The sequence below is a fragment of the Melitaea cinxia genome, chromosome 26 (assembly GCF_905220565.1).
Source record: "Melitaea cinxia chromosome 26, ilMelCinx1.1, whole genome shotgun sequence".
Classification (NCBI taxonomy): domain Eukaryota; kingdom Metazoa; phylum Arthropoda; class Insecta; order Lepidoptera; family Nymphalidae; genus Melitaea; species Melitaea cinxia.
The window spans coordinates 9551120-9565583 of record NC_059419.1 but is presented as its reverse complement, the minus strand read 5'-3'; the positions used below and the strand labels follow the sequence as shown (position 1 = coordinate 9565583).

Here is a 14464-nt window from a genome sequence, read left to right as displayed (position 1 = left end):
TGATTTATAAGACGCCCTGAGCAAGGTAAACAACAATATGGCCACCGTTTACATTGCAACAAATGTAACCCGCAAGCACAAAACACAGTGCTTTGACTTCATATCACAAGAATAAAGGCAATACAATTAACCAGATCCTCTTCCCACAGCAGCATCACATGCTCCAGCCCGGGCTGGCGTAAAGCTTCGGAGTAACCGAGCCACACCGAGCCGGACGGCTGCCCCCAGATGATCGGTTCATTCTGGAACTTGTGCCGCGCGTGCCCTTCCATGCCTGTGGATAAGGTAAGAAAGACATAATTATATTAAAAAAAGGCTACGAAAGCGATTTAAAAAGATGGGGTATATCCGCAACCTCGTCTTCATCAAATTCCTTCACTATTTAAAGCAAACAACAATGGATTTATAGTAATGAAAATTAGTGTCTGTAAGTAGGTAACGGTCTAAAGTTGAAAAAAGAACCACCGTTTAAGTTTTATGTGAAAGGACGGGGTTATTTGACCCGTATCGTGACATGCGTTAAATTAGTTACAATTTCAAGCAAAAACTAAGGAATTTATTAATATAGTTTAATGTAGGTATTGATAGCTGGAGGTTGAGAATTAATTGACAACTTTTAACCGTCTGATTAGGTATTGACAAAAATTGTAGGAGTAAAACCGCAGAGTTATGGTAGTGAAAATATAAAATCATAGCTTATAGCAGTGGAAGAGTTGCCTGTAGCATTTTTTTCAGGAAGATCGCATTAACCTATGCATAAACGAGGATACATAAATTCTATATAACTAATATCTCTGTAGATATTACTTCTAGATTTGAAACAAAAAAAAAACTAATAATAGTTGACTTTTTCTCAACACTTTTTATCTAAATCATCCCTTTTTTTAGTTTTTCGATTATTTTGGATTTTAAGATTTTTTTTTAATAATTTTAAATAAGTGAATATATCTATATATATATAAAATGGACAATTGGACCACAGGATTTACTATTCAAGTTCTGTCGATCCTAGACCTTTATCGTCGGAATCAAATAATTATTATATAATATTACGTTGAACAAAACTGAGAATTTAAGAGTCTATACCTAGATGCTAATTGAGCAGTAACTACATTTCTTTCACAAACTAAAGTTAGACAAAAACGACACTATTAAATAATAAAAATGTATCACTCACAAAACCAAGGAGAACGGTTAAAACACCCGAAATCCGAGAAAATGATTTGTATCGCCTATACTAACACTTTTCCATGCTTATCTCTTATACGCCATTACAGTGGCGGAGCGAGGGAGGGGGCATGATGCCCCAGGCGCTACTCATAAAGAGGCGCCAAATAGTCCGCAAAACAAACATATGGACATATTATATGGTTTTCGAATGGGAGGGGGAGGCGTTAAAAAGGTATTGTGCCCCGGGCGCGAGTTAGGCTCTCTACATCACTGCACCGTTATACTGTAATTTTTGTATAAAATAAATACATAATATTAATAACTTAATACATAATTTGTACGATTTTATTTTTGTGTTACCCACACATTAGGAAAAATTAATTTTTTTTTATATCATATCAAAAATCGACTCCGACTGACCGTGTCGGTGCTTTAGCCAATTAAGCTATGGAACGATGTAACCGCTAGATCGAAATTTTTGATATGATGATTTTATAATCAGTTTAAGCGAACCGTGGCGCCGTCTATAATGAGTCCTTTAACTCGTAACTATTCAAAGTTTCACAATACAATGAATTCTTTGCTGCTGAATGCTATTTTTAATTCTTACGATTTATTTTTGTGTTACCCACATATTATTTAACTTAATACATAAACAAATAGTAATAGGTGTGGTATTTCTGTCAATGATAATTCAGTATTTTCAATCGTTTCCGATTCAGTGGTTCACAAAGACCCCATCATAACAATTACGTACGTTTAAAAGCCAGTGTTTGAAATTGAACATTGTTCTCAAACGGGAATTAATTTGCGATGGCTGCGTTTCATTCAAGCTTTGTTTTATGGTTTATAGCTGTTGTTCTAGATTGTTATTTAACATTTGGTTTAGAACAAATACTATCTCAATTTTTACCTTTTACCCCTTTTTCTGACTTTTGATTTTAATAGTCAGTCAGTCAGTTCATAGTCATAGTCAGGGCATAGGGCTTCCCAAGTTCGCGCCAGAAATCCCGGCTTTCAACAAGCCTCATCCAACCTAATATCTTAATATGGATTTTAATAGGGCTGTTTTTAATCGAAATACAATCATAGCTCTTAGCTTTTTCCAAAAAAAAGTTAACTTTCTTTTTGTTTAATTTTATGTTTTTGATCAAATATTATTACGTACAGAACAGCCGTACTTTTTATTAGATGTTTTTAAAAGTATATTTTTCATTATAGAGCAAAAATTTATAAAAAATTACTCGATTAGATAAAAATAGGATATTTAAAACAATTTAATATTACTCATATGTATGAAATTCAGTCGAGGATCAAGAGATATGTGTATCTTTTGTAATAACACTGTGGTTTAGCAAGTTAAACATAGGGATGGCTTTATTAAAACCCTGTTCGTAATGTAAATATTTACATTTCATTAAAAACTGATTTGAAAGTATTATAAACTCATAAATATTGTTTATCTTCAAAGAAGTTTTGTAAAATAAATAAACAATAATTATCTTTGTCGTCCGCGTTGGCGCAACGGTCACAGCACTGGTTTGTGGCTGTTGAGCTAGCGGTTGAGGATTCGATCCCCGCACATGACAAACGTTTGTATTGGCCATTCAGATTTTTGCCGTGGTCTGAGTGTTGTTCCTTGTGGGTCTCTCCACCGTGCCTCGGAGAGCACGTTAAGCCGTCAGTCCCGGTTGTTATCATGTACAGTACACCTGATAACGATCGTTACTCATAGTATGGAATATATCCGTTGAAATAATACTTGTAAGTATATTTATAGCATTTACTAAGTACCTATGTATAAACTACAATGTATATGATATTACAGAAATATCTGATACGAAGTGGGGCTAAAATTTTAATAGCTACTACTGTTTTTTTAGCCAAGTATTCTGTAAATATCTATAATTATAATACGAACAGATAGATATATGTAACCACTTTTTTTTCAACGGTCGTAAATTCTACAAATAAGGTACGAGTAGTTTACGCGTCTTGCTTTCTGCTCCGAGGGTTGTGGTTTCGATTCCTGCCTCGAGCCTGGGTGTGATATATGTATTTATTATCTATCTATCTATTTATTATTTATCGCAAAAATGTGTATATCCGTCGGCTGTTACCTATACACAAGCATTAAGTTGCTTAATAGGAACAGACGACCGTGTGTGTGTGTGTATGTTATAAATAATTATAATTAATTATTATAATTATTGAACTTTAACAGTGAGAGATAGAATAGGCATTTAGACCTGTTTCTTTTGGATTAATAATAATCTACAGCTTTTAATAGAAAGCCTGTAGTGTAGATGTGTTTTTGGTACTTATTTTGCAATTACATTAAGTACAAGTAAACTATAATTAACTGACTTCAAAAAAGCAGAAGTTTCTCAATTTGACTTTATTTTTATGTTATACAAACAATAATGGATGAGACTGGATACAGTAAACGAAACAAGTATTTCGATTTAAACGAGAGGCGTCATAACAGTCTCACGTAACACAGACTGTTTGAAACGAAGCTCGATGGAGCTTTGTTCACTCACTGAGCTACGTACAGCTTTTGTTTCGAGATTTACGTTTAAACTCAGGGCTTTCAGTTTTATTTTTCATGTTATCGAGTTCTTTGAGGATAAAGATGTCTGTTATCATTTCGTTTGTAATATTGATGGGAAGAGTCGATACTGATGTTGCGAATACAACAATAATTATGTACAATAATAATTATAAGTGTACGAGGTTGGACCAGAAAGTTCGCGGACGGACACTCTCATTAAGTATGGTTATAGAAACTTTATTCTCATAAAGAATTACAACAAATTCAATTACATGAGAAATTCAACTATATAAACAATTTGTAGTTTATAACATAGTATTACTGCGAGTCCAACACAAAAGAAAAAATAAAACTAAAGTGGGTAGAAATTCAACAATCAGTTTACACAGCGATCGAATGCGTGGAATATACATAGATCACACACAGACCAGAAGTGGCATGGCATTTCAGGGCACTTAAGTTATTTGTTATTTTATATATTATTATAAATATTTTATATTTATAATATTTTTATTTTATTCAGCAATTGTTTATTATATAATGTTTTAAACGTTTTTTATATGTTTGTAATGATTGTGAGTTCTTTACATCATTTGGAATTTTATTATATAATTTCACGCCTTGAAACAAGATATTTTTTGCACCGTAGTTCGTTCTTGGTGCTCGACATATAAGGTTATTCGCGCTCCTCAAGAGAATTTTTTGTACTTGCGTTTTTTTAGTGAAATTTATTTGCTGCTGCGCCCCAGATTTCAACCAAATAATCAATGTGGGGTTTAACAAGTGCGTTATAAATGAGGTAGCGAACTTTTTGTGGAAGACATCTTGTTACACTACGTATGAGTCCAGTTAGGGATATAAGTTTTTTTCTAACTTTTTCGATATGTGGTGTCCATGTCAAGTAACTGTCCAGTGTGAGTCCTAAGTATCGTTCCTGGTCAGTTCTATTAATTTCTGCGTTATTTATTTTAAGGGGTTGATAGTTGGGAATGTTTTTATTTTTAGCTTTAAATATAATATATTTCGTTTTCAAAGTATTCAAAGTAAGAAGATTGTATTGAAACCATTTATTAAGTAAATTTAAGTCATTTTGTGCATCTGTTATAATTGTATGTATTGAGCTGCCAAAGTAAAAAAGACATGTATCATCAGCGTACAAAGTTACGTTGACTTTTAAACCCACGTCATTTATGCTGTTTATGTGTATTAGGAATAACATGGGGCCCAAAATTGATCCCTGAGGGACGCCAAATGTAACTGGTTTCGGTTCACTCACATAATTTCCAATTTTAACCACCTGCCTACGGTTTGATAGGTAAGATCTGAATAAACTATATGCTAAGTCTATATATTATTTGGCTGTCATAGTATAATTATATATTGTTTTTAGAAATTCTAAATCATTTAAAAAACTTAAAACCAAAAAAAATATATTCATTACATTAGTAAGGAGTAAGCTAGAACATGGAACATGGAATGCCGGACTACAACATCTACGATCGAAGAAAAAACCCACAAACTGTGTGATCTCATATTGGAAAACCGCACTGACTATCAGAGAGATTGAAGTTACTATAGCTTTTTAAATCAGCGCAAATAAAATATCATTATCAATGAACTCGGATTTTCTAAGTTATTAAGAGCGTGCAGAAACGAATTCGTCTAACAATTTCTCGCGACTGTTTGGAGATATCTCTTGTAATATTAATAATATATGATCATAACCAACGATATTTTTTTTAAGTTTTATTAGTCTTACCTTTTTTAATATATTTTTTTTTCAATTTCAATCCCTTTTTTAATTTTTAATCACTTGTGCAGTAAACTAGGGGAAATTAATCAAATAATAGCATTCTAATAAAAAATAAAGTTTTGGATATTAAAAGTGGGATTTACAGAGACCGCTGAAAATTGCCAATTTTCAACTCCCAGGCCGAACGGTTGGTTTGGAAAAAAAAACTAAATAGTGACATTTGTAACAAATTGTAATTGTAATTGTTTTCGTTTTTTAGGCAAAAACCCGAAAAAAGCAATTTTTTGTTTTGCTTTTTTACGATTTTTTCAATGTTCAGTCACGAAGTTTTGTCAGCAAACCTCAGATTCAGATTCAAAATCCCAAAATACGTATAAAATGAAATAATTCAGAACTACTCCAAAACTTTCCTAGTAGAAACACAATTTAGCTGAATTACAACGTAATCAGAAAGAGTTGGTTCATTATAATGAGTGAAATTCGCGTAAACTTTAGAAAACAATATATAATACACATTAAAAAAATACAATCGAATTGACAACCTCCTCCTTTTTGGAAGCCGGTTAAAATTATAATATTGTGTTACTTTTAATTGTTATTTTATTCATTTTAAGATTTATAGTATTAACCATTATCAGCGGTTCTGTATATTCTTTTATAATCTATTTTTAGCATTATATTTCCTTAGGCAGCCAATATTATATTTTCATTTGTATTAGAAAAGCAAAAGTACTAAACAAAACGATGATATGACAAAATGTCCTTGTATGTCCACAATAAAACAGAATTCTATTCACATATTTTAGGTCAAACTGTGACCTTTAATTGTTAGATGATAACACATAGATACAATGTTATAAAAACAAAACTTGGTATACAAAAGAACCTGACGTGGCTTCCACATTGTTTCTAACACTTATTAAATTCCGCTGAACTTTATGACTATGATAAAAGATATTTAAAATATATAAAAAATGCCCTTTTAACGTGAATGATTAATGATGGAACTGTTGTTAAATATATGTATAAATAAAAGTGAGTGTGTGTGTGTACTTATGTACGCACGTAAGAACTTATACTTCATTGGCTAGCTAACTTCACGTCGCTAACTTGTCCTTCATTAACTAGCTAACTTCAGGGTGTCGGTTTTATGTGGCGGTGTGCGCGCGCAACGTAAAAATTTACTCACATTCTTTTTCTTCTCGCCAAAAGAAGTATAAGTTCAAAAATCTTTTCACAGAGCTGATATAAAAGACTAAATTAGAGATCACAATCTATTTATTTGAAGCTTTAAGAAATATAGAATAGTTTAATTTTTTTATCACGAATCATTATCACACATAAAACTTTGCATTTGGAACGAGAATTTTTGGGCAACTAAGCTAAAATCGTATCAATGTAGTTAGTTTGCTTATAGTTCTTTGTTGTTAGACTCAATTTGTTAGGAGACTAATATACCTACTGAACAAAGAATAATAAGAACTGAGGTCAGGTATAGCAAGAAATATCCTGCTCAAAATCTGGAGCAGCCCGACTGGGAAAGTACCTCGACCTTACAGAAGATTACAGCTAAATAATACTGCCCTCAAGCAGTGTCGTGTTTCTGCTGGTAGGTAAGGTGACCAGGGCTTCTGGGGTGGATTGGAGGTAGGGTCGGTAACGCGCTTGCGATGCTTCTGGTGTTGCAGATGTCTGAGTAAGGCAGTCTACTTAAATTTAAAGTTTTTATAAAAAAAAAATAGATAAAGCGTATTTGATGCAGGATTACATGGTTGATAAAGATGTGTGGACTTAGTGACGCTGTATTTTATGCAACATGTTACTGATTCTGTACTAAAACACAATTTATATATTATTTTTCAAGAGTAACTGTGGAGTTTCTTGCCGATTCTTCTGTGCAGAATCTACATTCCGAATCATTGGTATCTTTACTTTAAAAAAATAATAATAACTGTAAAATTTTAATTTGTAAAATGCCGATTCGAGGGTACTTTTGAAGCCTATTTGAATAAATTCATTCCGAATTGGTGGTAGCTTTACTTTTACAAAAATAATAATTTATTTTTAAAGTTTTAATTTGTAAAATGACGATTCGAAAATGCCCATGGGGCCTATTTGAATAATTTGATTTTGATTTTGATTTAGAGCTCATTAAGAGGGTTGGCGATAAGATCGGCGTAGCAAAAAAAAGCTTCAAAGGTTTTTCGGCGTACTTTCTGAGTCGGACTGCTTCAAATTTTAAATGATATAGGTCCTGTACTTTTTACCTTAATATGTATTCAATGATATTTATTTAAAACAGCGGAAACCTTTTTATTACATTTGTAGCGACATCTATTGCGCGGCATACAAACTAGAGAAAAACTGACGTATCCTACATCGCGCTATCAAAGTTATCAAAGTGATTAAGTATATATACAAGAACCCGACAACAACCGTTTGGGGCGTTAGCCCGCCAGACACGACAACCGTCTGGTCGGAGGATCCTCCCTTTTCACTGGGGACGAGGAACTCGACATCATGTTCCTCCACATCCCCAAACATTTAATAATTATAACTTTATAAAAAAAAACATAAACACATCTGAAAATTCATTTAAATAATAATTACCTTATATTACATACAGTCCAGTAGGTCATAAAAGAATTAGATTTACGACGAACAATAGGTTTTAAATCCCACTGTTTTAATATAAATTTTGCTTTGAATGGCTATTGAGCTCGCTGGCTATTGGCTCGCTACCTTTGTTTTAGGATATCACTGTGATGCAGTTCAACAGTTTACGTTCATTTATTAGAACATACGCTTTTATAAGCTTCAGTTAAACCTCCGTTCTCTATTTCCAAAACATATTTGGGTGACAAAAGACTAGTCGATTTTTGTAAGTAACTAAGTATTCATAAAATATTGGTTTTATATAGATATAGTGGCGTAGTGGTGCGTGTAGACGCCTAGAAACAGACGGTTTGTGGGTTTGATTGATAGTCAGGATGAATATTTGTGTTAATACAAATATTTTTTTCAGGCCAGGATATCTGTCCTTGTGGTCTGTCTCCCCACCATGACTCGGAAAGCACGTTAAACTGTCGGTCCTGATTGTTATCGTACCAAATAGCGTTTGTTTCTCATAGTAGGAAATATCCGATAACCCGCAGTGAAGCAGCGTGGTGAATTAAGCTCCAATCTTTCACCTACATGAAGAAGATGACTATGCCTAGCAATAGGATGTTACAAGCTGAATTGGTTTTTGAATTAAAAATGAATAGATCTATAGAAAGATAAAAGAGTGATAATGTATTTCTTATCAGCTAGTTCTAATCCTAATTATACATTAAGATCTCTATTATAAAGTGACAAAATTATAGATCGTCTACAATTCACTTCGACTGTTCTGAAAATTTTACCTAAATAGATACAATTTTCTTATAAAATAAACTACTTACTCAGTCGGACAGTCGAAGTCGAATTCTATACATCTACAAGATTACAATCGTTATATTCAGATACTAGCGACCTCTGTCCGTCCATATTTTTTTAGACGACAAGTAATTACCAACATATCGTATACTAAACCTTCTCCGAAACACGCTGATCACACGACCGGTTCAGTAGTTTTTGCAGTACGACCGAACAATATAGTCTTCTGCCAATCATTTCATACGTGCAGTCTGTGGTTAGGGCTGCCGTGGCGCTGAAGTGCCTCAGTGATGTTCGCGGAAAGGCGCGTCCATGATTTTAAAGCCGTCATGCGCAAGAGGTGCGCGTCATTACTTAAGCGTTTCCGCGGCAGCCGCAATAGTATTCTGAAAGTGTTTGTAGATCGATGGGAGAGTCCAACGATGCGACAATGGATAAAGCTCCATGTAATGTGAATGTAAATATGAAAATGATATTATTTTTAATTTGTTGTACTAACACTAGGTTATAAGAAACATTGTTACTAACACTATATGGGCTAGTCCTGATATAAATGTTATTATTATTATAATAAAAACCCGGCTCTCCATTTATTAGTATAGATTATTATATGAATTATATTATTATTGTTATGTGGGTTAATAGCACCCAGTAGTACCAAAATAGCACAGACAAGAAGACACAAAATGTTCAACTATAAAATCAAGACATACTCATAAGTATCGAAGTTCTACAAGTCAAACTTGACATGATGACATTGAGGTTACCCAACTTAAATAATAAATGAAATCGATCGTCAGCCGAATAACTTAGGTTTCGTTAGAACTGCTAATTTGGGACATGATACGGCTTCTAGGTCTAGAACAGCGAAATCCTAATTCTAGACTTATTAAATGCTGTTTTATAATTTTATAGCACTTACGTTTTACTTCAATAACGTGTCGTATGACGACGATAAATTAATAATAACTAACATAACATAACTTGATTATATACAAGAACAGTTAAAGGAATTGAATTATGAAAAATATAAATATTTTATTTGGATAAAGAATTATTTTCTTTGTAAATACATACAAATAAATATAATACATATATACATACAAATAAATAAAATTGTAGTGTCTCTTTGTAATATTAAAATAATCGCTTTTTACTAAATTCATATGTATGTATACACGGTGTGCTGTGTAGCTACGACACCAAAGAATATAGCCACCCACTCTCTTCCCGTGGGTGTCGTAAAAGGCGACTAAGGGATAACAAGGTTCCACTACCACCTTGGAACTTAAGAAGCCGACCGATGGCGGGATAACCATTTAACCGCTGGCTTTGAAACACACAGGCCGAGGAGGGGCAGCAGCGTCTTAGGTGTGACAAAGCCAGCCCTGCGGTCACCAACCAAGCGTGGTGACTATGGGCAACACACATGAGTTCACTCGTTTTTTGCACGAACTTGTGGAGGCCTATGTCCAGCAGTGGACTGCAATAGGCTGGAATGATGATGATGATGATGATGATGATGATGATGATGATGATGATGATGGACGACGAGACGGTACATATACCAAAATAACATTTTTTATAATTTGTGTCTGTCTGTCTGTCCGGCTTATCTCCGAAACGACTGGACTAATTTTGACGGGACTTTCACTGGCAGATAGCTTATGTAATAAGGAGTAGCTTGGGCTATTTTTTTAAGATTTTTTTTGTCGGACGAAGTCGCTGGCACGGCTAGTAAGTATATAAATTTGAAGACAAAAAATCTAGAAATTAATTAATTAATTAAATGTTAATGGTATTACCAAAGTCGGACAAACGCCTTCTCTATTTCCAAGCTGCCCCATCACCAAGCTTGTCTACTACGGATTGGTCGATAAAATTTCTCCAACTTAACTAAAGATCACTGTCATGTGTCTAAGATAAAATTTAAGATTGACGTTTTTATATACCTTCTCAAGCACTGAGTAGAAACCTACTATATCATACACTTAAACCCGGAAAATATATTTGTATAAAAACAAATATCTATTTGTAAGCAGAAATCAAAATCGCGAACAACAGAGTTAAGACAACTTATCTCCTTGTTATAGATACCATAAAGGTTATTGAACTGATTGTTGGTGACATAATATAGAGCCCTCAATAAGTTATAAATCACAAATGACTTCCCTTACAAAAGGGATGGTTTCGTGACATGAAGCATCAAAAATTCAACTTACGAAGTGGAATTTCTTCACAGCCTCGTCCTTAAAAACTTCGCTTTTGTAAAGCTCATAGACATACAATGGTCCGAGCGATCTATAACTCTTCACATAGAAAGACAGAGTAGGACGTATAATATGACGTACGTTGTGTGTCATGAGGGAAAGAGAGAATAGATATCTTGTCATAATGGGCACAAAGGCGGAATAAGGCTAAGAACTCACGTGGGAGGTTTTCCGAACGCATTATACCTACCCTCGCATGAAATTATTCAATGTTCTTTATAACTTTATTTCTTATAGTATTATTAGTCCATAAAAATCTTTATATGATACGATATATAGCTTTATTCGTACTAAATAAACTAAGAGAAAGACTTTTAAGTTATTCAAATAATATATTAGAAAGTATTAGAAACAAACATTAATTCCTTATTATTCCTTAATATATTACTAAATATGACAGACTTTTTTCTTCATTTGTACTTAATAAATCAAACCAATTAATAATTTAGTATTTCTTAAACGTTACAAATGAGAATAGGCTATATAAACATTCTACACATAAAACTGTACCAGTAGCTGTAGTAGGTATTTCTATATTTCTTTTGTCAGTTATTGACTAAAGTGGTCTGTAATCTTCTGGCAATCTATGGACAAGCGTCTATGTGGCGCCATCTTTGTTCCTAAAAAAGTTTAATGCTTTATATGCCTGAGTCAATTAGTGCTCTTTGTGAAAATTATATTCAAATCATCTGATACTAAAGTAAGTGAGACCACGAGGAACGTCTTGTATAAAAAAATATGATTTGTACGCAAATCTCTCAAGACGCAATGTTTAATCCTAAATATGTATGTATGTAGGCGTACTGCCGCATGTACAACATTCAGCAAGATTTGTTCCTATTTCAGTCATTCTGAGAATAAAACATGTTGTTCCAATAAAATCTCAAAAGCAATTCTGTGTAAAGTATCCAAGTAAAAGGTATGATGATAGAATAAAGTATATTATTATTAAAATTGAACACGAAACCCATACTGAGTGAAACTGACTAAACTGAAAAGACTGTATTGATTCCACTGGTGGCAAAGGTGCCTTCATTATTATAATAAGGCTTTTAACTATTCCACTCTACTGCGAAGTGACGAACGTACGACGATGACGTACCGCCGCGTTAATCTGAAAAATAACCGCACTAAAATATTATATAGCCTATATCCTTCCTTGGTAAATAGAATATTCAGCACAAAAAGATTTTTTTAAATTCGAACCAGTTGTTCCTGAGATTAGCCTGTTTAATAAACAAACAAACTCTTCGACTTCATAATATTAGTATAGGTAGAGATATATTCCATCCTAAAGTTAGTTTTCGAACGTTTATGATGGTAATATGGCTTTATGTGATACAACGATGATGTTCACATGGACAAAAACTATACAAGAAATAAATATTTCTCAGCAGTAATGGAACTTTCCTCATAACTACACCTGAACGCTTATTTAAATAAGAGGTTTAAAACGTACAACTAAATATTGTAATATTAAATGAAGTTAAAAAAACTACAGAAAAAATTATACAAATTTATTATTTGCACAAAAAAAAATGTAATTAAACACGTTTATAAAAAAGATACCTTTTTTAATGTTTTTTTTTAATTCCTCGTTTTTTAATAAATATAAAGTAAATAAAATGCAATAAAAACTAAATAACTAAATAATAGTTACGTTTAGGTATTTTTATTAAAAAATGTTTCAGTAAAGTTCTCAAAGTAAAACAAAAAAATCATACAGTGAAGTATCAGCTTTATTTGGGCCATTTCATATATGAAAAGCGTGCCACAATGCTGTGATTGGTCGGTTCTATTATATCGTCATTTTTTAACCCCGCCATTGGCTGAGGACAACGACCCGTACCTTGAACCCGCTTTTCACAGCCTTGGGAAGGTGTACCGTGAAATCTTTTTATCATATTTCCTTTCGAATAAATTTAATTTACTGAAAGAAAATTGCCTCATTTTTACAGTGACTTAGATTCTTTCGAAATTATTTTATAAAAGCGAGTGTGGATTTTGTTTTAGAATTTTAAATGCGGTTTCCTTTTACGTGTGTTTAAATATGAAAAGATATTTTTTTTGTTCCCAGTGGAGATGTCACTTTTTATTAGGTTATATTATACCTCAATAAAAAAATATAATATTCGAGAATTTCTTTTCCCAAAAGAATCATACCGGCGCAATTTTAAAAATTATTCACTACCTACTCATTTATTTATTAGTATTTTATTTATTAGTATCTATACTAATATTATATAGCTTGAAGACTTTGTTTAATTATTTATTTAAACCCGTTAATCTCAGGTTACTGATTCGAATTGAAAAAATTTTTTTGTATTGTATTGTTCATTAATTGACAAAGGGCATAGGATATTTTTTTTCCTCAAATTATCACAGATGAAACCGGGGGTGAAGCTAGTACTTGTATATGTTGATTCAATTTCACTGGTTAAACACACACTGGATAAACCATCTGATAGTCCATTAATAATTTATGTGCGAAATGAACAACGATGTCTCGTCCTACGAGCTAAAAATAAAATTATCAAACAGACAATTCTATGCCTCCTATACAAGTGATACAAATTGAAAATCATCATCTTACAGAGAGCGAAATCGAGATTCAAAAAAAAATCTTGTTCGTGAACTAAGTGGGCTTGCTTCAAACATACTCTCTCATTGTAAATTTGAATTTTTTGAATAAATATTTAATTTTAAAAATAATTGCCAAAATAGCTTTTGAGTTGTGCCTTTTTACACATTTATTTGTGCTAAAATTACGTGACAAGTGTTACGTCTACCGTTAAATTACTTAATACCTTTAACTTGTCTTTGTATGAAGTATAGAATAATGGACCCTAGCGCAATGTTACACATAACCAGCAACAGCTTATGATTGAAAAAGAATTATCATAATACATAAGAATACAGTTGATTTTGAAGTCAGTTAAAATTCTCCATCAATAACGTATTTCCATTTGCGGTCAACTTGATTACATTCACCAACTTTTAATTTAGGCAAAAATGTTACCCCTAGAACATTAACCTTTAACGAAGGTATTGATCAAAAATTCTGTGTAAGCCAGACAGGGGAGTTCACTTGGCTTGAAGCCAGGAAATACTAGTTTATGTTCGTGGAATATACTCTTAAACATGATATGGTCGAATTTACATTTAAACTGACTTAAATTTTTATACTCTAAAGGGGTATTATTTTAAACTATTTTACAGCCAGTTTCGATATTATATATCTCTGAATTTGCTTACTAGAGATAGAATTTTGTCAGTTCCATACAGATTAATTTTACATTT

The 14464-nt window shown here is 32.7% G+C and overlaps 1 protein-coding gene across 1 annotated transcript in view; it reads left to right on the top strand.

Annotated features, from left to right (window-relative positions):
* Positions 1-228: 228 nt before the first annotated feature.
* Positions 229-14464, top strand: part of LOC123666557 — a 109241-nt gene continuing 95005 nt past the window's right edge. The window contains exon 1 of the mRNA XM_045600668.1: positions 229-285. Coding sequence (XP_045456624.1) covers positions 229-285 — 57 coding nt within the window. The remainder of the gene's footprint in view (positions 286-14464) is intronic.